The 23,565-nt window shown below is 40.2% G+C and overlaps 2 protein-coding genes across 5 annotated transcripts in view; one reads left to right on the top strand and one right to left on the bottom strand.

The window, feature by feature from the left end:
• Positions 1 to 424: 424 nt before the first annotated feature.
• LOC126378350 (uncharacterized) lies at positions 425 to 13,539 on the top strand. Of its 2 annotated transcripts, XM_050026616.1 has the most exons (10): positions 425 to 899; positions 2,037 to 2,178; positions 2,725 to 2,868; positions 3,935 to 4,124; positions 5,335 to 5,503; positions 8,289 to 8,437; positions 8,941 to 10,034; positions 10,847 to 11,358; positions 11,863 to 11,985; positions 13,397 to 13,539. In XM_050026616.1, the coding sequence occupies exons 1-10, from the start codon at positions 721 to 723 to the stop codon at positions 13,521 to 13,523; spliced, it is 2,829 nt and encodes a 942-aa protein (XP_049882573.1). In that variant the 5' UTR covers positions 425 to 720; the 3' UTR covers positions 13,524 to 13,539. The 2 variants fall into 2 exon arrangements, with proteins under 2 accessions (XP_049882573.1, XP_049882575.1); XM_050026618.1 differs by lacking the exon at positions 11,863 to 11,985.
• A 5,767-nt stretch (positions 13,540 to 19,306) lies between these two features.
• LOC126378364 (ATP-dependent zinc metalloprotease YME1L) overlaps positions 19,307 to 23,565 on the bottom strand; it is a 31,238-nt gene continuing 26,979 nt past the window's right edge. For all 3 annotated transcript variants that reach the window (XM_050026652.1, XM_050026651.1, XM_050026650.1), the window contains exons 12-15: positions 22,612 to 22,757; positions 20,610 to 20,716; positions 19,967 to 20,118; positions 19,307 to 19,478 (exon numbers count right to left, since the gene is read on the bottom strand). In XM_050026652.1, the coding sequence (XP_049882609.1) occupies positions 19,968 to 20,118; positions 20,610 to 20,716; positions 22,612 to 22,757 (404 nt within the window). In that variant the 3' untranslated portion in view covers positions 19,307 to 19,478; position 19,967. The remainder of the gene's footprint in view (positions 19,479 to 19,966; positions 20,119 to 20,609; positions 20,717 to 22,611; positions 22,758 to 23,565) is intronic.

Below are 23,565 nucleotides of genomic sequence, written 5' to 3' on the forward strand. Positions count from 1 at the left end.
CCCACCCTCGGAGTAGACTCCTACTCCGAACCCCAAACGAATTAACTCAAAAGTCCGCATAAACTTTTGAGTTATGAAGCGGCTTCCTGACACGAAGCGAAAATAGGCAGATACACTTTGTTTATTGAATACTCCAATATAATAACACTCGCGAATGTCTTCCGACTAACTTAATGCGATCATTAACCACAAAACACCACTTCGTATTGATTATTTAGATTATTCAATGAAGAAAGCAACTGTCCCGTTCCCGTTTCCCGCCAAAAAGCCCAGACACTTGACAGTTTTTTTTATTATCTAACAATGTTGCCATGGTAAAAAACATGAACTTCTTTTTCATAAGTACGTTTTCTATTGCATTCTGTGACTGTGTTTACCATTTTGCCATATTTGGCCAATATTTGGTCTGTCTGTGTATCGTGTATCCGAATGTAGCCGAAAATTTTATTCACCCATGGTCAGAAAAAAAAGGCCGATGAAATGAATCGGCTGTTGACCTTTTCTCTGTCAAATGCGGAAATTAATAATTTTCTAATTTGTTTTGCGCTTTAAATTCTGCGAAATACGTTAAAGCACGTTGTTTACAGTGTAAAAATGTCTTGGTCGGCTACTGCGCGAGTGTTGTGACGTAAAAGTTCAGGTCAAAAATAGGACGAAGAAGAGAACTTGTTTGGACGCTTTTGGGGCGTTTGATCGTTTTTGATTGGAAAATAGTTATAAATGGACCGGCAGAAGGAGTATCATGACCCGGACTACCCGGAGGCGTCGGTGGGCGCTGAGGAAGTGGTGGCGAGTACGTCTGAAGAGGACAAGATAGATAAAATCAGGCGAATAATTCGCCGGGAGTTTTCAACCGAGCTGGAGACAAGGGAAAATGAAGTTATGCTCATTGACCAGAGGTGCGTATCGTTGGTGACCTTCAACTCCCTGAAAACGCGCGAAACATGAAAGTTTTTGAGGTTATGACTTGTATGGTTTTAAAAAAATGGGTGTGAGCGAAAAAAAACACGCTGATTCATTGTTTTGTTTTGCCGAGCTATTGTTTGGGAACGTAAATGATTGTTTTCGCGACCTAAGCTAAATGGCTTAGCCTAAATGTACTAAATAATGTTGCTTCAAATTTGTCCTTAATAGTGGTAATTAGGGACTTGATGCCATCAACATAACCAACACATAATACCAAGTTAATTATATGAGGAACTCAACAATAACCTTTAGTTTAAGACTAATGTTCTATGAGTCATGATACAAATATGAGATTCTATGATACTAACTGTTTATGGAAAGTTTTAAATCTGATTATAGCTGGCCATAGCCTGATAAGACGTATAATTCTCTAGAATTTGAATTCTTTAGTTCTCTGGGACTATATGAATAACTAATATTTAGTTTTAGTGCAGCATTTATTGAGTATAATCTTCATGTAAGAATAGAAAGAAAATAAAGTTTTTTTACAGAAATTAACAATATATGACAGTAGATCAAAGTCATTAATTTATTTAAAAAGTAATTTGTACCATCTTAGACCACATCTTCAAACACACACACACACACACACACACAGGTGAAATTGTGGTCTAATGCAACCCTATTTTATATTAATTTAAAAAATCACTTTATATGCATATAATTATTTACGTCCTCCAAATAGTTCAGCCAAATATTCAGTTAGTAATAGTCTTAACCGAATAATATTTAGTAAAATCTCATATTCGGTACATCTCTAATTATTATTATGATAGAGAGGACAGATAATTATCAGGAATAGCTTCTTTTGATCAGAGGCAGTTAAAAAGCCTAAATCGAAACAATACATGAAGTATGTCAGGGTTGAAGCAAATGGAATTCCATAGTCTCTGCTTACTCGGTATGAGCAATTCATCTAAAAAGTAATATTACTATTTGACATTTCTTGAGATTGCACACTTTTATATATGCGCAAATGTCAAATTGTTTTTAGATTAATTGCTTCTATGTGGCCCGTTTAGACTCGCTGATCGGAACATGAACCTAAGCCAACATAACGTTGCTTCCAGGGCACTCATGGCAAGACGGATGCTTCACCGACTTCGCTACGTTCTAGTGAACAACTATTACAATGAAGAACGACTGAAATTGAGCAGTGGGCAAGTGCAGGACGAGGTGGCTGCACAGAGCGAGCCCAGGGCACGCGCGGCGGTAAGTTAGTTAATTCGTATCTTTACCCGACAGCGGCGAAGCAAAAAGGAGGGTTATGTGTTTCACTGCTATTTGTCTGGGGCGTTATTCAAATTCAAAAATATCTTTATTCAGTAGGTAACATCAAATGAAAGGGCTAATAATTTGCACATTTTAAATATGTAAATACTAGCTATCTGTTCGCGACTTCGTCCGCGTAGCTAAGTTTTATACAGACTGTCATCCCGTTTTTTAACCCTTTAGGGGATGAATTTCCAAAAACTCCTTAGTGCTTATTTATAACATTTGAAACTTTAACTGAAATCGTGTTTCTAACTTCAAATATCATTAAGTTTCTTTGAGGCCCTTTTTTAACCCCTTCAGGGATGTTTTCCAAAAAAAATACCTATTTACTTTTCATTTGTATTATTTAAGAAACCTTCGTGCGAAATTTCATGATTTTAACTTTATAAATTACAAAGTTTCATTGAATCTTTCCCCCGTTTTTTGTTATATTTTATATATTTTTTTATGTTGTCACCTAGTTGATTGAATGCGTGTGCGCAGGTCTCAGGCGTACTCCGTGACAACCAGCGTCGGTTGCACCCGTCGGTGCGCAAGCTGCTCGGCAAGCAGTCCTCGACGGTGGAGCTCCACGAGATACTGTTCCGACGACGAGCACCTAGGAACAAGACTCGGAAGGATTACTCAGTAAGGGGGCATCAGACACTCCATCTAATGACCTCATTCTTACACTGTATGAACCACTCCACTCCACTCTTTCTCCATTCGACTTGGCCTCAGCTTAATCAGTTTTTGGCGGCGAGGGTGTGCTGCCGCCAAAGGATGTTTTCAGGGTACCGAACTGAGCATAGTACCCCGCTAGTCACAAGTTGGTTGAGTGACTAGGGATCGACGATCTCAACGGTGTTATGTTGGAAGTTGTATATGCGTCGCGCTGTGTAAACTTCGATAGCGCGTTTCACGACTGCTTGAAGACTGCTTTATTGAATGTGGCGCCATCTGTTGCATGTGGGCGGAACTAGCTGGCCAACTAGTTGGGTCCGCCACAAGTTTGGTATTTTAAGTTGATATTGGTGTTGATTGCAGTACACACCATGGTATAAGAACACCAGGTAAGGTCAAAAGTGACAGCTAACATTTCAAGGTTAGCCCAGCTGTGTTGCCATTTCCTAAAAAATAAATTACCCACGACCAATGTTTTATATTTACTTTGCAAGGAAATAAAAATAATATTGGACACATCCAAGAGTGTATTCAAGTTTTATATTAGGGGAGGGGGATTACCAGGTCGCAGACAGCCTAGCTCCGTAGATAATTGGATATAAATTGCAGTGGCCACCTATGACATTGATATCAAATTGAATTTCCCGTCGCAAAACTGTGGAACTGAAAATAATTAAATACAATCATATTTTCGTGAATTTTCCGAGACAAAATTCAACTTGATATCAACTCAGAATTATGGTCTGAATCATCCCCCTCAGTATTCGTTACGGTGTCCTAGCATACGTACTTATACGGGGTGTAAGTGAAATCGTAACGAATACTGTGGAGGATGATTCAGCTCATTACTCTGAGTTAATATGAAGTGGAATTTTCCATCGCAAAAGTATAGAATTGAACATATTTACAAAAAAAAATCATGAATTTTGCGACGGACAATTCCGCTTGATATTAACTCAGAATCATGGTCTGAATCATCCTCCTCGGTATTCGTTACGATGTCACTAACACTGTATATATATTCCCCCAGGCAATGGTCCAATCTCGTAACTACACGATAGCAGCGGACACTACCAAGTCTCTGCGGCCGGCGTCCCCTGAACCGGAGCCCCGGCGCCCTAAGAAGGTCCCGCGACGAATGGAGCCGAAGATCACCAACGTGTTAAGCGTCGCTGACCCCACCAGGAACCAGACCAAATACCGCTATCGGATCATTATTGGTGAGTACTCACGGTGGGTGGTGAAGATGGTATCCCGACGTGCCGGCAGAGTAATGATTGGTGATGACGATGATAAATTAGAAGCAACAGCAAGCAGGAATATGCGGGGTGTAAGTGACATCGTAAGGAAAACTGAAAATTCCACTTGATATTAACTCAGAATCATGGTCTGAATCATCCCCCTCAGTATTCGTTACGATGTCACTAACACCCTGTATAGTTTATTAAAACACTTCACAAACAAATCCAGAGTTAGAGGGAACGGCCAGATCTACAGTATAATATACTAGCTTTTGCCCGCGACTTCGTCCGCGTGGCGTGTATCTATCTTACGCGGTTTAGATTTTTTCATACAAATGTTTTTTCCCGCTAACTCCCGTTCCCGTGGGATTTTTGCAATATCCTGTTGCAACTAAACTTTAAGTTTACTAAGGTACCTGCATGCCAAATTTCAAGCGTCTAACTTAAGCGGTTTAGATTTTTCATACAAAAGGATTTTCCCGCTAATTCTCGTTCCCGTGGGAGTTTCGGAAATTCCTTTCTTAGTGCACCTCTACTGTAACTAAGCTACGTCCCTTCCAAATTTCAAGTGCCTACGTTTAGCCGTTTAGGCTGTACGTTGATATGTCAGTCAGTCAGTTTCTCCTTTTATATATTTATAAGATTTGTTATTATGAAGGTCGGGGATGCAATGAGTCAGTGGAAAATGAAAGGAAATGCGGAATGGAATGAGAATTTCGTAATTTAAAATGATTGACGGTCAGAACGAAAGGCCAGTATAAGCAGAGTTTGTACTCTGCTACAGTACATCACGAGAATATCCCAATTGGGGTAATCACAGGTACATCCATCGCAAGGTGAACTGAGTAGTAGCATCTGCGTGACTCATAATGAACTGATGCCGCAATGTCTTATCTAGAGTTATTTTTAAATTCTCTTAGGCAGTACATACATAAACAGCCTATGTACGTCCCACTGCTGGGCACAGGCCTCCCCTCTATCAACCGGAGGGGGTATGGAGCATACTCTACCACGCTGCTCCAATGCGGGTTGGTGGAGATGTTTTTACGGCTAATAGCCGGGACCAATGGCTTAACATGTCCTCCGAAGCACGGAATCATCTTACTTTTTCGGACAATCAGTTGATTCAAGCTTAAAAGTCCTTACCATGTATATAGCGTGAGCTGATGTTATCAAATGTATCTTCCAGGCAACACGTCGAAATACGCGCCGCCAGCGTCGTCAGCGGACCGGTCGACCCACAAGTGGCTGCTGTACGTGCGCGGTCCGCCCGACCAGCCAGACTTGTCAGCTGTCGTGTCGGCCGTCACAGTCAGACTTCACCATTCATACGCGCCGCATCATACTGTGCATATCGAGTGAGTATGTCATCTGAAATGACGCCTGACACACCCGACATGTCGGGAGACTTCGTCACACCCCGGACACGTCATAACAAACACAGACACTACACTCGTTTTACACAGACACTACATATTGGCGTTGATACGATGATACGATCCTCCCGTGGTCCAATGGTTGAGCGTTGGGCTCACGATCCCGGGTCTGAATCCCGGTGAGGATATATCACAAAAATCACTTTGTTATTCCTAGTTTGGTTAGGTCATTGCAGGCTGATCACCCGATTGTCCGTAAGTAAGACGATCCGTGCTTCGGAGGGCACGTTAAGCCGTTGGTCCCGGTTACTACTTACAGAAGTAAGTAAGTAGTCGTTACATGAGTCATGTCAGGGGCCTTTGGCGGCTCAATAGAAACCCTGATACCAGGATTGACGAGGTTGTAATCCATCTCACAACCCACACGATAGAAGAAGATTATACGATTGAAGATTAAAATAAGACCGTGAGGTAAACCTAGCTCAGCCGCTGGTGGGGAGCGGAGAGTTTCCGTTCTATACGTAGTATTATTGTTTACATTGTTTTGAACGTCATTACATCCCCAGACTCGTAAAAGAGGCTATTGAAATCAGAAAACATAAAAATTTCAACAGGGAAGACGGGTTCAAGTTGTCGAGTATGTGGAATCCAGTAGTAGGTGTTGTAAAAAGCTTGAAACGGCCTAATGTGGTGAAAAAACGTGAGGACACAGTGAGTGCGGTTTGTCGTAGTGAGTTTCGTGCGAGTTCAGATGGTTCCGAACATTCCGGTATCAAAAACATAAACAAGCGGCAGAGAAAGAGGGTAGACAGATATGTCTGCCCGTAGAAAATTATGGATCTACCTACTCCACTCCAATCTCATCAGTCATCCCGTGATCATGGCACTTGCAACAGTGTCGAAATATCGGGAGTCTCATATTCCCATTTAAACGCGGTTAGAACCCGTTATTATGTGCTTTAAGTAGTATTATTACTTATTATATGCGTTATATTCCTTATTCTAAGTCACATAAACTCTTTATTTTTCACTTTCCTTCCACCACCGACTGTAATTGGAATACCATTGTATTTAAGTCTATAAATTATGTAATACAAACTAGATTTAAAAAAAAAGAAATAAAGGTAAACATGAAACAGTAGGACTAGGGCCCTGTGCTGGGAGGTTTTCTGGCCACGTCTTTCCCTCAGCGTTACAGATTCCGATGTGGTAGTAGTTTTACAGCTAGTTACATAATATGTAATTTAATTTTTTTGACGTTCAAAAAGCGCTAACCTTGTAAGCCAATTTCGAAAAATAAATATTTTTGAATTTTTGAATTATGCATGTTGTCTACCTATGCATCTTTTATCTTTGTTTTTGGTTATAAATGATGACCATTTTTAGCACAATACATCTTCCACCCATTAATATTCTAATCAAAATAAAGAGAAGCAATATAGGTAGCAACATAATTATATACATAATCAGATCCAAATATCAAGCAACAATTGGGTTGTGTACTAGGAGATAAATTATGAAATTACATAACATACATAAACTGCCTATATACGTCCCACTGCTGGGCACAGGCCTCCCCTCAATCAACCGGAGGGGGTATGGAGCATACTCCACCACGCTGCTCCAATGCGGGTTGATGGAGGTGTTTTTACGGCTAATAGCCGGGACCAACGGCTTAACGTGCTCTCCGAAGCACGGAATCATCTTACTTTTTCGGACAATCAGGTGATTCAAGCCTGAAAAGTCCTTGCCAAACAAAGGACAGTCTCACAAAGTGATTTCGACAATGTCCTCATCGGTAATCGAACCCGGACCTCCAGATCGTGAGCCTAACGCTCTAACCACTAGACCACGGAGGCTGTTATGAAATTCTGAATACTAAATAAAGATCTAAAACTAACGAAAAACATTTTCCATTGAACTTATTTATGAATTTTAATAAAAAAAAAATTAATAAGTCCGACATTTTGTCACGTTTTTGTATGACGTCACAGTGAATGAAACACAATGAATGAAAGAATGTTGTTTGAACTTCATATTTCGAGTCATAACCAATTCTCACTATTATCCATCATTATCATTACATAATTGGATATTCGACAGTTGTAACAATAAAATATGGAATGGTAGTTAGTCATTTAACAATTAAATTAATTATCCAATAGTTTTTTTTTTATAAGATTTTTAAATATTTATTTTTACAAAATAAGAATGCTTTTTTATCTGTGAGAAGCAGACTAAACCCAAGATAAATTATGAAATTCAAATTACTAAATAAAGACAGATCTAAAGGTGACAAAAAAACTTTTATTTTTTCTATTTAACTTATTTATGCATTTTAATAAAGAAAAATGTAATAATAAGTGTGACATTTTGTTACATTTTTCCATGACATCATAGGTTGCTTTTTCAAACAAATTCCTTAGTAATTTCGTGTTTTGACGTTTAGTAAAAAGTAAGTGATTTGACTAGTTGGAATCTAGCCTATTATTTTTATATATGCTTCTGCCATTACATTATATTTTTGAATAATTATGTACCCGAGTAATGAGAAAATAGGTAATTATCACGTTAAATCTGTACAACGCGGAGTGGAATTCTTTGCCGTCTTCTGTATTTCCGAATGCATATAACCCGGGTGCTTTCAAGGCCAGAGTGAACAAGCACCTTCTGGGCGAGCTCAGAGCTTGTGCCTTCGGGCAAGTCTTGGGCCGAGAGCAAACCCATTAAAGGTAAAAAAGAGCTTATGTTATGTTATTATTTCTAGCAAACCCCCATTCCACATCTCCCGCCGCGGCTGGGGAGAGTTCCCGGCGAGGGTGGAGCTGCACTTCCCATTGCCAGAGAGAAACAGACCAGCCTCCATAGAGCACACCATCAAACTGGATCGGAATTACACCGGCTTCCAGACGTTAGGTAAGACATCATCATCAATTTAAGAGCCACGCTCTTGTCAGTGTAGCATTTTCTCCATGCTACTTTAAGACTATACAATACAATACAAAAACGCTTTATTGCACATCTCATCATCTTTAAACACAACACTAAAAACAATCACAAATGTGACAAGAGAAGCACAATCGGCGGCCTTATTGCTAAACAGCAATTTCATCCAGGCAACCTTAGGGTGAATGAACATGCTACATATTGGAGTCGGGGACGGACTATTTTCTTTTTAAGGTTCTGTACCCAAAGGGTACACCATACAAGGGAAGCTAGAAAGAAAGAGAGGAAGGGTAAGATGAATTCAGTGGTTCACTCATTCAATTCCTTATAAGACACGACGATCGCCTTCTCTTTAATCTGATCCATGTAAGCTCTTCTTGGTCTTCCCCTTCCTCTCTTTCCTGGTAGTTTCTCTCCTATGATGTTTCGTTATATTAGTATGCAACTAAAAATATATATTTATTACATTTCAGGTGCTGAGACAGTGGTAGATGTATGGTTGTATAGCACAGAAGACATGCTCAAATATGAGTTCAAAGAAGATAACACTGTAGAGAACATTAAAGAAGAACCCACCGACCTAGAACCACAAACTGACGCAGAACCCAGTGAGGAACCAATTGAGAACCAATTTGAAAACTCCATATTCGGTAACAGTATAAATGACAGCGACAAACAAGCAGACAACTGGTTAGATTTCTTCTCAAACACAACGGAGTTGGACGTAGACGAGATGATAATTAAACCACAGAAGAAACCAGAGGAAATCAACATTGAGAATGTCATAGAAACCAACATAATACAAAAAGAGAACCCCGTTCAAAACCACGTAGAACCAGTTGTAAAACAAGAAATTGATACTGAAGAAACGGAACAAAATACACATTGGAATGATGGTACCAATGTTAATGTTAAAAAAGAATCTGGAGATATACCCAATGAGTTGCTTACACAATCAACGTCACCCAAAAAGAGAATAATGAAATACATGGACCCGACGACAGGCAAAATTTACTACTTAGAAATGGACAGAAAGTTAGACTTAAGTAAGGTACAAGAAATAGTCATAAATTCTAAAGGGAACGTCAAAACTGCAAAAATAAGTCCAATCAAACCGAACGGGATGAGAAATGTGAAGAAAAATACCAAGAAAGGTGGTGTTTCTTTACTCAAACCGGAGATTAAAAGCCTATTGAAGAACGAGACGTCTAAAGTGCAAAAGAAAACGGTTTTAAGGAAAAACTACACGCATATTGAAAACGATCATTGCTATTTAGGACCACAGACTTATAGAGAAGCCATACCACAAAACGTGTACACGGTTGACGTCCCATATTCCGAAGAAGTTAGTATTAGTGTGAAACAAGAAAAAAGTGTATATGAAAGTGTTTGTGCAGCGTTGTTAAGGTTTTGTAATATGAAAGTAGCGGTAGATTATTGTTTGAGAAATATACCTTTAATTTCGAAAGAGGCGAGGGATCCGGACTTCTTGAAATGTTTTCCGTTCTGTGTGGAGACGGAAGAGAAATATTGGAAGCTTGACTTTGCAAAGAGAAGAAATATAGAGGTAAGAAGTTTAAAAGAACTTATCCACTGCTTGTTTTGCTCATTTTTTGCTGACAGTTAAGTCTCTATGGTCTTATATTTCACCAGCTTGTTTTTCAAACGGGGAGCGCAAGTTCGAACTCCGGTACCGGAGTTCTTGATTTCCTCCTCATAAGATCCGGATTTCCAAAACCAATAGTCAAAGGGTTTTGAATTTCAAGCCATAAGACAAATTGCAATCATAATTACACACTACCACATTTGTAAATTAATCAAAATCAAGTTCGTGTCTGCCATAAATGCCACATACAGGGTGTTAGTGACATCGTAACGAATACTGAACGGGATGGTCCAAACCATGATTCTTAGTTGGTATCAAGTCGAATTTTCCCTCGCAAAATTCATGATATAATTTTAATTATTTTCAATTCAATACTTTTGCGATGGAAAATTCCACTTGATATTAACTCAGAATAATGAGCTGAATCGATCTCAGTATTCGTTACGATGTCACTTACACCCCATACAAGTAGCCATACAAGTGCATATGGGTGTTTGTGGCACCGTAACGAATATTGAGTGGGATGGTTCAGACCATGATTCTGAGTTGATATCAAGTGGAATTTTCCGCCAGGAAATCGTCAGAAAACTCAGAATCATGTTATGAATCATCCCTCAAAGTTTTCGTTACGATGTCACTAACACCCTGTATATAAAAATAAGCAGCTGACTGCCCTATATTTAGATAGATAGATATAGCCTTTATTATGAACTTATTCTAACAAAAAACATTTTTTTTTATACTTAAAGTTTTAAAAAGAATATATTTTCCAGTGGTCACGAGCGAAGCTAATAAATAAGCTGTGCACCGAACACCTAACCACGACAGAAACAATATGGCGGACGAAGCAAATCCTCATCTACTCCCGTCTCCATGGCTACCACCCTGTCAGACCGGACACCACAAACAAACCCACCACCACGGACACCGATTGGTCATCGTGGACCGACTTGGAAAACTTGAGGAAGACCGACTCAAACATAAGGGAAATATTCCCAAATGCAACGGATATCACCACACTGACACGGTTTAACAGTGAAGAGTTCAGTCAGAATCTAAGTGAATCTTTGGACTTAACGGAATCTGATGAGGAGATTGAAATCGTTAAGTGGGAAGAAGCGGCCACAGTGAAAAAGGAAGTGTTGCCAGACTCGAGCAGTGATTTACAAGTGTTGCCAGTACAAGATGCGCAGGAGAGGCTGCGATATCTGTTTTTAGAAAGAAAGTGTGCGGATATCGGTATTGAGTTGAGGAATGAAGATGTTGGAAACGGGTATTCTTGTAGGTGAGTTATTTATTGATTCTTCTATTTGTATTAGGAAATGCAATCCCAACTCGAGATTGCAAGTTCGAGATCCCGCGGGATTGGAAATGTCAATCCCGCGACATCTCGAAATTTTCGGGATCTCGTCTAGTTCATAAAAAATGTAAAGTTAGGATGGCTGAAAACGATGAAAAGTGCTTGTTTGTGATAGTGAGGTTAGAACCTTCACCTTCTGCACCTTCTGGGTGAGCTTCATCTTAGGCCTCGTCAATGCCTTTGAAAACCCATCAGAGGTAAAAAAAAAAAATATTTGTTGAAAAAAAAATCTTTCCACATACTTCTCTTGCTTCCTCCACATCAATCGCTTCATACACGCACGCCGGTTCAGGGCAGATCGTACCGAACTCTTTCTATGGACATCTTGGTCTTCCTCTGCCAGCCCTACCATCAACCTTCATCTACTGATTTATACATGATTAATGACCGTTTTTATAATGATTTACCGTACGTGTGTGCACACTCCAGCGCGGTGCACGCGGTGCTGCTGTCGGCGGCCCGCAGCCTGGCGCATGAACTGCTGCGCACGGCGCTGGCGGCGCGGCGCAGCGACCAGCGGGCTGCGCACGCGCTGCCGCCCACGTGGCTCGGGTGAGGGGGCACTGCTGGCATTCACCTTTCGACACTTTTAGGGCTCAAACTGGATGATAGCGGCAGCGGCGCGGCGGCGATGTCGAAACGGTGACAACGCATTTTCGATTGTAGTTTTGTTTCGTACGATTTATTATGGGCAAAAGAAGATCTGGGGGGTTAAAATGGCCACATCGAAGCAATTCATCTAAGAAAGCAATATTGCAATTTGACATTTGCGCATATAAAAGTAAGTGCGCAATGCAAACAAATGTCAAATAGCAATATTGCTTTCTTAGAGGAATTGCTTCGATGTGGCCATTTTAACCCTCCTGAATCCCTATAATGAACAAAGGAAACAAAAAGGCGAGTTTCAAATGCAGAGACACTGCTCGAGTAGAGCGCACCGCTCGTACCCCGCCGCCGCTGCCGTCGAGAACACTTCAATATAAGTCTTAGCGTTTGAACGCGTCGCTCCCCGCACCGCCGCCGCCGCCGCGCCGCTGCCGCTGTCATCCAGTTTGAGGCCTTAACACAGTGCTTAAACAGAAACTTACTAAAAAAAGTTATAATAAGCCACTGTGGTCCTGTGGTACACCGGCTTGCTTCTCAAACTGGGAGCGCCAGTTCGAACCCCGGTACCGGACTTGCACCAAATGAGTGCTTGAGTTAGACTCACGATCTGGAGGTCCGGGTTCGATTCCCGATGGGGACATTGTCGAATACACTTTGTGAGACTGTCCTTTGTTTGGTAAGGACTTTACAGGCTTGAATCACACGATTGTCCGGAAAAGTAAGATGATTCCGTGCTTCGGAGGGCACGTTAAGCCGTTGGTCCGGGCTATTAGCCGTAAAAACACCTCCACCAATCCGCATTGGAGCAGCGTGGTGGAGTATGCTCCATACCCCCCGGTTGATTGAGGAGAGGCCTGTGCCCAGCAGTGGAACGTATAATGTGCAGTTTTCACTAATACAGTAACACTGGCTAATACTTACTAATATAAGTACGAAGTGAAGTCGTTATGATGAGCCACGCCCTGGCCCCTTTAACCCTGACGCCAAGATTGCTGAGGATGGTCACATCACAACCCACACGGTAATAGACTAACACAGTTGGCTGGACTATTATCGACGGCGATACGGCTCACCTATCGAAGTATTTATGTTTAGTATGTGTGTGTGTTTGCAAGCAAATGGAATTCCAGTCTCTGCTTGCCCCAGTGGGAAATAGGCGTGAGTTTATGTACGAATGTATGTACAGTCATAAGCAATATAATGTACCCACTTTAGGACTCTGTCGCACTAACATTTTTGACATTTAGTGAGACTTACAGTTCAGTTTGTCAAAAAAGTTAATGTAAAATGGTACCAAAGTGTATACATATTAATGCTCGTGACCGAATGTAAGTGTTGCCATATCTGTTCCCCCTAGTTCGAGTACCGAGCGCACTCTCATCCGCCTAGAAGACGTGTACCGCGCCGCCGGCGACAACCCGCGGCTGCACGCGCTCACCTCTCGATGCCTCGCCGTGCCGCGCACACATCACTACGCGATATAATACACCGTATTTTCCACTACCGTCTTTTATTTTCCAGTCCCCTACAGTGCGCATAATCCGGTTATACTATCCAATCCTACCCTATGCGTCATAGTAGATTTACAGTTTTTATACTGGTAACACTGCCGAAGCTAACATGAAAAAAGTTCATTTCTTTTGTTTTGGTTTTCCCCGAAGGGTAAGGGAAAGGGTACTATGCCCATACAGCCATGTTACGTATTTTTTTTCTTGATGATTAATGAAATGATGAAAGGTGATGATAATGAAACCTAAGCCCTCACCCTCGGAGTAGACTCCTACTCCGAACCCCAAACGAATTAACTCAAAAGTCCGCATAAACTTTCGAGTTATAAAGCGGCTTCTTGGCACGAAGCGAAAATAGGCAGATACACTTTGTTTATTGAATACTCCGATATAATAACACTCGCGAATGTCTTCCGACTAACTTAATGCGATTATTAAACACAAAACACCACTTCGTATTAATTATTAAGATTATTCAATGAAGAAAGCAACTGTCCCGTTCCCGTTTCCCGCCAAAAAGCCAGAAAAAAGTTCATAAAAGAAGACTTTGCCCAAAGCACTTGATTCCATGCCATAACCTTTAAAAAAACATGAAAAAAATAATTACGGCAAAATGTATAGCTCACCAAGGTATAAGAAGACCAGCAGGCTTAGCAACGTAAGCGCGCAACTCTTTCTCGCCTCGACATACGTCACCCGTCACTCTCTCACAATACTGCACAGAAAGAGACAGACGATCTTTGTCGCGGCGAGAAAGAGTCGCGTGCTTACCGTGCTAGGCCCGCTGATATGCTCAGTCCTATGACAAGCCACTATTGCTAGCACTTTGATGACGTAAGTGTTACCATTATATTCGAGAAAAAGTCAGGGATATGAGACTCCCGATATTTCGACACTGTTGCAAGTGCCATGATCACGGGATGACTGATGAGATTGGAGTGGAGTAGATAGATCATAATTTTCCACTGGCAGACATATCTGTCTACCCTCTTTCTTTGCCGCTTGTTTATGTCATTTAGTTCCTTTGAAATACGCGGGATTTCTTTCCTGACGCAACCTCTATGTATTATTTACATAGTTTGAGCTTAAAAAACATACTTCTCTCTGGCTGACTTTCTGGCTTTTCTTCTGTTGGCTGTTAAAGAAAGAAAATAAAAGAAAAAAATATACAGTCAACATTTTTATTGAGACTTCCCGATTTGAACTATGGTAGCTTGACTTGTGAAAACTATTTCTTAAAGCATCAGTTACAATTCATTATGAAAACTATTTATATTTCATAACAAATCATATTATAAAACTATTAAATGGCAACAATGGTCAAAAGCGTCCAATCATAAGCTAGATTGTCGTAAAAAGTTGCCAGGTGATAATTTTAAAATTAACAATTTTCATTACAAAAATCGTCGGTAAAAATTATACCAATCTCCAGCACGCAGCCTAATTTGAAAAAGGAAGACGACAATTAAAAAGTTTTCACAAGCCATGCTTTCAAAAAAATATTTCTCCTAACTATTAAATAAACTAAAGAAAGTCTACAATTATAAAATAACATAATATTAATTACTGTAGAGTAGTAAAGTGGTAAAGTCGCCATTGCAGTGCCAATTATTAACAATAATGGACATAATTAAAACACATAATAACGGGTTCTTACCGCGTTTAAATCAGGGATATGAGACTCCCGATATTTCGACACTGTTGCAAGTGCCATGATCACGGGATGACTGATGAGATTGGAGTGGAGTAGATCCATAATTTTCCACGGGCAGACATATCTACCCTCTTTCTTTGCCGCTTATGTATTTGATATCGAAATGTCACTTGCAATGCCGTGACCATGACACTTGCAACAGTGTTGAAAAATCGGGAGTCTCGTATGCCTGATTTAACGCGGTAAGAACCCGTTATTATGTGTTTTAATTACGATAATAACCGCGTAAACCTAAAACAATGAATAATGGCCATACCAGGCGACATTCTCCAAAAAACCAACAGATGAAAATTTTGCCTTCGTTTCCTTCTAATTTCATTGATATCAGACTTATGCATCTTTTATCTTTGTTTTTGGGTATACACAGGCACAACACATTGTCCACCAAATATTTTCATATATGCCTCCGCCATTACGTTATATTTTTGAGTAATTATGTACCCAAGCAATGAGGAAATATGTTAATTTTTTTTTTTGGGACGTTGCCTGTTAAGCCACTCACTGTGTTCGGTCACGGGCATTAATATGTATACACTTTGGTATCATGTCACATTAACTTTTTTGACAAATTGAACTGTAAGTCTCATCAGTGAAATATGTTAGTGCGACAGAGTCCTAAAGTGGGTACATTATATTGCTCATGACTGTACAGTGTACAGAGGTGGTTCTTCAAGTGATCAGAGAGTGATTCCTAAACCGTGGACTTCGACCGGCCATTTTGCTCTTCTGTATTTTGTTAGTGATGTCTCGTTCCTGGGAATATACCCGACAGTAAAAAGTCGAAGTTATAACAGAGTTTCATTACCTAGGCAGATAACCGAAAAAAAAACAAGAATTTGAAAAAATAAACATCCAATGTCATTAGTAAAGAGTTTTTTTTACAACAGGAACAGTCATGAGCAATATAATGTACCCACTTTAGGACTCTGTCACACTAACATATTTGTCATTTAGTGAGACTTACAGTTCAATTTGTCAAAAAAGTTAATGTGACATGGTTTCAAAGTGCATAAATATTAGTACTTGTGACCGAACATTCCCATGAAACGCACATTACTTTTGCTGTGAACTGAATTCGAATTGGTATAATTTGTCCTATATATAACGTAACCCGAATAGAATAACATAATATATCCCGTCTCTCTCGCACTAGGCGATATTGACTCTTAGAGCTTGTCCACAAAGGGCTAATTCGCCGCGAAACGATTCGCGCGTTAGTGAGATACTAGGCAGCAATACATCGCGTCCACAAGCATCGCGCGAATTCAAAATACTACGGTCGACTCTCGACTCGCGCGTATTGCGCGCGAGTTGAGATACTAGGGACGCCTTGTTGCGTCCAGTTAACGCGCGAACTTTAGAGCGAGTGCAAGTATCGAGGGCAATGGAGCGGCAAAATTATGACACGGAATACCCAAATGCTCGCGCGTTGGTACGTACCTTGTGGACGCAACGGTCGCGCGTAATACGCGCTAGATAATCGCGGCGAATTCGCCCTTTCTAGACAAGCTCTTAATTCCAGTACGCACCATATAATTTTAAGTTGTACCCGTCATTTTCTTATCCGTCGAAAAGAAAAGGGACTGATGATGGACAACTGTTAATTTTAAAATGAATTAACGAATAACCCGGGTGAATAAAATAAGCATCTCGCTGACATGCAACCCGTTTGACAGTTTTTTTTTTAATTTGACGTGTCGTGTCCTGTAGAGACATCTACAGGGTGTCAGTGACATCGTAACGAATACTTTGAGGGATGATTCTGATTTAAAGTGTAATTGTCCGCCGCAAATTTATGGAACTGTAAACAGTTGAAATAAACACTAACATTTTCATGAATTTTCCGACGGGAATATCCACTTGATTTTAACTCAGCATCACGGTCTGAATCATACCCCTCAATATTCGTTACGATGTCTCTAACACCCTGTATATACGCTTCAGATATAGATAAAGGATAGTAGATAAATACGTATTAGACTTTGACTAGTAATTTTGAATTTTTGTTAATAAAAACGTGGATTTCAAAGTAACGAAGCGCTCTGGCGAAGAGTGGATGTAGACATTATACACCACTGCCTACCCCTTAAGGGGCACAGGCGTCATACTATGTATTTAAAAAATACACTAAAACAAGTACTCCCGGTCAATCCGAATCGCAGTATAACCCGACCGCGTTAGGAAGCACCACGCGCTAAAGACGATGTGTACTTTCTTAATTTGACAACATTTTATTGAATGTATATACCGCTGTGTACGAATGTATAGCTAAACAATCGCCAAGTTATCGCCGCATTTTTGTATCAAGCGCTGTATCTACGGTAGTTGTAAATCAATGTGTAACACCTTTAAGTTCCAGTTACTGTATGAGTAGCATATTCGTAGAATAGTGTTCTTTTGAACCGTTGAATAGTTTATCCATTTAGTGAAAAATATAATTTATCCATTAACTACTTGGCCGAGCAAACTGCTCATTTCTCCCATCAGATGTCGCTACTGTTGTGTGTTCTTCAATAATGACAGTTCCCCATACTGTTTGAATAAACAAACATATTGTTTTGGGTATATTTTTACACTATAACCCTTTGCGCAGCGTTTAACTGCAAAATAAGCAATCGTGACATGAGCCATGTCAGGGGCCTTTGGCGGCTAAATAGTAACCCTGACACCAGGATTGATGAGGTTGGTACTCCACCTCACAACCCACACGATAGAAGAAGACTGCAAAATCATAGTGTTATAATTATTCACTAAAAATCGGATGAAAGTTAGAAAAACTAATTTTCAATGAAAACTGCCTTTTTCCAACTGGCTGCATTTCTTCTTCGTAACTCATCCTTCAGACGGGATACACTCCACGTTGCTCCACATTTTATAGCAATTTATCACGAATTTTAGCTGGACAGCGGTGCTAATTCCTGCAGACGCCATCTAATTTTATTTTACGTCACTGTCATTTTCATATCCTTTGAAAAAGAAAGGGACGGGTAATCGACAGGCATAAAATTTATGGAATACACGTCAATTTTAAGCAGTAATCTAAAACAACCGTCTAAAAATTTTACATAGGCCAATAACCCGACGGAATTAAGTAGACAGCACGTCAAACGGATTGCATACCAGCGGGTATAATCGATTCAAGTATTTTATAATATATTACATATTTTTTTATATATATAATTATACCTACGTGTATTACAATAAGATGTGTTTATGTACTTATGTAAACACTACAGTTTACATAAGTACATTAAAATTAACATGTTGACAATCATCCGTCCCTTTCCTTCTCGGCGGACAAGAAAATGACGGGTATAACTTAAAATAAATTTAAAGAAATTAGTATTTTAACTTTGGCATCACAATATACCTTTGAAAACTTAATATATGTAAAAAAACATATAGGATTATTTGCAAAAAATTGCGATCGGCACATTGTTAATACCCGGAATAAAAATAAACTTGCTTTACAAGTCAGTCGATTACATAAGATCACAAAATCTTTTAAGGGGCAATGTATACGTTTTTACAATAAGATTCCCATTGACATTCAGAATTTGCCTTTCAACTGTTTTAAGACAGTAGTTAAACAAAAACTTTACAAAAAAGGTTATTATAAAGTTAGTGAAGATATGAATGCTTGGGATTAACTGTCTGAGAACTGATATTAGGCAGCTAAATTACTCAATTGTATACCAATATTTTATGTTTATTTTTATTTTTTTAAAGAACGTCTAGGGCTCCCGTGCCGAGGTTTTTCTTGCAGCTTCTTTTCCCCGGCTATACAGGTTGTGAGAAGCTGCAGTAGTTTTAGGCGGATGAGACGTTCGTTATGTAAAAATTGACGATTCAAAGTGTAACTATGTTACCTACTGAATAAAGATATTTTTGAATTTGAAATAAAATTAGGTGTCCGCAGGAATCGAGGCCTGTATGGAGAACTGTCAAAATTTAGGAACTCAACAGTGCTGCCACCTACATTTGAGCTTCTAGTTTATATCACGTGGTCTGAGAGGATATTTCTCCGTTCACCAAACTACAAAGAAACTTCTAGAAAGTACGTTGTTGTTTTACTTATGTTTATTCAAGTTAGTTGACAATACATCGTAGCGTCGGCCTGCAAAATTTTCAAAGACACTTTATTCCTATTGTTATAACGACTATATTTGTTTGACAGTCTGCCGTGAAGACGAATCCAAAACTATGGTCCACGAAATCTGCAAGGGAAAAGTTGATTTATTGTATTGTACCTTACAATCCTGGGGGGATAGAACGGCCACATTAAAGCAATCATCATCATCACCAGCCCATTAACTTCCCCACTGCTGGGGCACGGGCCTTCCCTATGGATGGATAGGGAGAGATTAGGAGCTCGGTGGCGCAGCGGTAAACGCGCTCGATCTGCGATTGTTGAAGTTAAGCAACTTTCGCAACAGCCGGTCATAAAATGGGTGACCACAAAAAAAAAGTTTTCATCTCAAGCTCCTCCGTGATTCGGAAGGCACGTTACGTAGGTCCCGGCTGCATTAGCAGTCGTTAATAACCATCAATCCGCACTGGGCCCGCGTGGCCTAAGGCCCGATCTCCCTATCCATCCATAGGGAAGGGTGCCCCAGCAGTGGGGACGTTAATGGGCTGGTGATGATGATGATTGAGATGTCAGCTGTCTACTGAAATGTCCGGGGTGTGGCCAGCGGTGGGCTACCTTAGGCGGGCACGGGCTGGCCGCCCCCCAGCAGCGGCGGCGGCTGCGGCGCGGCGGCGGGCGCGTCCTTGTTGCCGCGGGCGTTGCGCTCCACCTTCATCTTCTCGCCATTCATGAGGGCCTTTATGTCTTCCGCGTCAAGGGTCTCGTATCTACGAGAGGATTTAACAATGATGATCTATCGTGCGTGAGAGCTGTGGTAGCCCAGTTGGTAGAACGCCTGCCTCTCAGTTTGAGGTCGCGGGTTCGATTCCAGCACAACCTGTATTGGGTCAAATTGTAAAAAATCGGACCTGTCAAATCTTCAGGTTAGGTAAGCGGACCCTGTAAAAACGGGATACAGAAGCGACTGCCTGTCTGATCTTCCAACCCGTAAGGGAAAACCAGCCTTATACTGGTCAGGTCACATACTTCCGAAAATTGCATTTCTCGGGAATGTGGGTTTCCTCACGATGTTTTCCTTCACCGCTGAGCACGCGATAATCATATATGATCCAAACATGAATTCGAAAACAAATTCGACAATCATTGGTTTAGGCCTGTGCTGGATTCGAACCTGCGACCTCAAAGTGAGAGGCAAGCGTTCTACCAACTGGGGTACCACGGCACCTTTTTTTAGTTTATATTATAAAAATATGCTTACTTGAGTAGAGCCTCGGCGAGCGCCTTGTGTTCCTTGGCGTGCGCGCGCAGGATGGTTTTAGCGCGCTCGTAACTCTCCGACAGGATCTTCTTGATTTCACTGTCCACCTGGGGGGGGACAGTTATTTCATAAATAAACAAATAACTATATTTACAGACAATACCCTGCAGTGAAGCAGCATAGTGGATCAGAATCAGAATCATTTATTCAACGTAATTATCATGGATAAACTTGTTGAAGGTCAATGTAACATTTTTGAATTTACGTCATTTCGCAACGTGTTATGGCTGAGGAGAAGAAATGACAAGAAACTGCAACAGCAACACATCTTTTAAATCAATGAGGGTACAGTACAAGTTATTTGATAACTAGAGGAACACATTCAATACAGACATTTTTATCATTTAGGTAGTCATTAATCTTATAATAAGATTTTTTACATAAAGTAAGCTTCACATGAGCTTTAAATTTATTCTCTGACAAATTTAAAATATTATCTGGTATTTTATTGTAAAAACGTATACATAACCCCAAAAAAGATGAATTTAATTTACTTAATCTAGAATTTTGAATAGCAATTTTATGTTTATTTCTTGTATTGTGAGAATGCCTTTCACAGTTTCTCGGAAGGAGAGATACATTTTTACGTACATACATAATGTTTTCAACAAATAACTATATTTACAGACAATACCCTGTAGTGAAGCAGCATAGTGGAGTATGCTCTATACCCCCTCCGGTTGAAAGAGGGGAGATCTTTGCGCAGCAGGGGGGCGTATATAGCCAGAAACATTTATAAATACAGGATGTTAGTGACATCGTAACGAAAACTTTGGATATACATTGTGTCCACTCCAATCTCATCAGTCATCCCGTGATCATGGCACTTGCAACAGTGTCGAAATATCGGGAGTCTCATATCCCCATTTAAACGCGGTAAGAACCCGTTATTATGTGCTTTAACTTTGAGGGATGATTCAGACCATGATTCTAAGTTGATACCAAGTGGAATTTTCCGTCGCAAAAGTATAAAACTGAAAATAAAATAGAATAACACTAAAACTTTCATGAATTTTCCGACAGGAAATTCCACTTGATATCAACTTGGAATCATGTTCTGAATCATCCCCCTCAGTATTCGTTACGATGTCACTAACACACATGACGTCATAAATCGTCTGAAACAGACGTATAAGATCAATGATGATGATGAACCCCATACGAACTTATACAACGTGTAAGTGACATCGTAACAAATATTGAGGCGATTAGTTTATTTTGCCTACTTCCACAGTCTAATGTCGTACGGCATCTTGCTGTGGGGTCATGCTGCAGATATGAACAGCATTTTTGTTGTGCAAAAGCGAGCCATTCGGGCGATTTACAAATTGGGACCCAAGACGTCACTTAGAAATAAATTTAAAGAAATTAGTATTTTAACTTTGGCATCACAATATATATTTGAAAACTTAATATAATGTAAAAAAAACATATAGGATTATTTGCAAAAAATAGCGCTCGGCACATTGTTAATACCCGGAATAAAAATAAACTTGCTTTACAAGTCAGTCGATTACATAAGATCACTAAATCTTTTAAGGGGCAATGTATACGTTTTTACAATAAGATTCCCATTGACATTTAGAATTTGCCTTTCAACTGTTTTAAGACAGTAGGTAAACAAAAACTTTACAAAAAAGGTTATTGTTAGTGATTATTTAGAAGATATGAATGCATGGGATTAACTGTCTGAGAACTGATATTAGGCAGCGAAATTACTCAATTGTATACCAATATTTTGTTTAATATGTTTAAGGTCTAGGGCCCTGTGCCGAGGTTTTTCTTGCAGCTTCTTTTCCCCGGCTATACAGGTTGTGAGCAGCTGCAGTAGTTTTAGGCGGATGAGACGTTCGTTATGTAAAAATTGACGATTCAAAGTGTAACTGTGTTACCTACTGAATAAAGATATTTTTGAATTAGTATTTGAATTTGTGGTGTGTACCAGTTCGTTGGTGTAGGGCCCCAGCTGGTCGGCGGCGGCGGCCCGCGGCGGCTCCATGGTGCGCAGCCCCACCTTCTCCGACATGCCCCACTCGCGGACCATGTGGCACGCGATGGACGTCGCCTGCTTCAGGTCCGACGACGCGCCTGCAACAAGTTTTTATTACACTTTTTCTTATTTTAAAATGCTTAACGAATGACAAATACAAAATACAAATACACTTTATTGCACCAAAATAAAAAAAGAAATAATTACAAAAAGTATCTGACCACAGAAAAAAAAAAGTATCTGAGTAATGACCAGTGGCCTTGAATCCCTGAAATGTACCCTTAGGATTTAAAAAGTTCAAATACCCGTTTATACTTATTTTACTTCTGTGTTATATATTCACTATCACAGGTGGCTCGACCAGTTGGGATGAAAATGCTTCGATGGTCGGGAGGGGTGACTAGGCAAGACAAAATTAGAAACGAGTACGTTCGCGGAAGCTTCAAAGTAGCCCCTATACCCGATAAGCTGAAAGAAAGTCGTTTGAGGTGGTATGGCCACGTAATGCGGAGAGACCAGCAGCATGTAGTCCACACAGCTCTTTGCCTGCCCGAGAACAAAAGAGGCAGAGGTCCTTATACTTGGTGGACCAGCATGTCCCGATTATTGAAAAATGAAAATTTACCCGACCCGACAACCCTAGACAGAATGTCATGGCGCCGCAAAATTAGGAGAGCCGACCCCACCTAAAGTGGGATAGCGCAAGGAAGAAGAGAGAGTTGGCTCGACCATAGGCTAGTTTCCAACTAGTCAAATCAGTTACTTTTTACTAAACGTCAAAACACGAAATTACTATAGAATTTGTTTGAAAAAGCACTTTGTGACGTCATAGAAAAACGTGATAAATTGTCGGACTTATTATTACGTTTTTCTTGTTTAAAATTCAAAAATGAGTAAAATTGAAAA

Source organism: Pectinophora gossypiella, chromosome 26 (genome assembly GCF_024362695.1).
Source record: "Pectinophora gossypiella chromosome 26, ilPecGoss1.1, whole genome shotgun sequence".
Taxonomy (NCBI): domain Eukaryota; kingdom Metazoa; phylum Arthropoda; class Insecta; order Lepidoptera; family Gelechiidae; genus Pectinophora; species Pectinophora gossypiella.

Excerpts from the sequence above, each read along its gene's own strand:
- LOC126378350 (XM_050026616.1), top strand. The coding sequence starts at position 721 with ATGGACCGGCAGAAGGAGTATCATGACCCGGACTACCCGGAGGCGTCG. Across the intron at positions 900-2,036 it reads GTTATGCTCATTGACCAGAG|GGCACTCATGGCAAGACGGA; the intron begins GTGCGTATCGTT and ends CGTTGCTTCCAG. Across the intron at positions 5,504-8,288 it reads CATCATACTGTGCATATCGA|CAAACCCCCATTCCACATCT; the intron begins GTGAGTATGTCA and ends TATTATTTCTAG.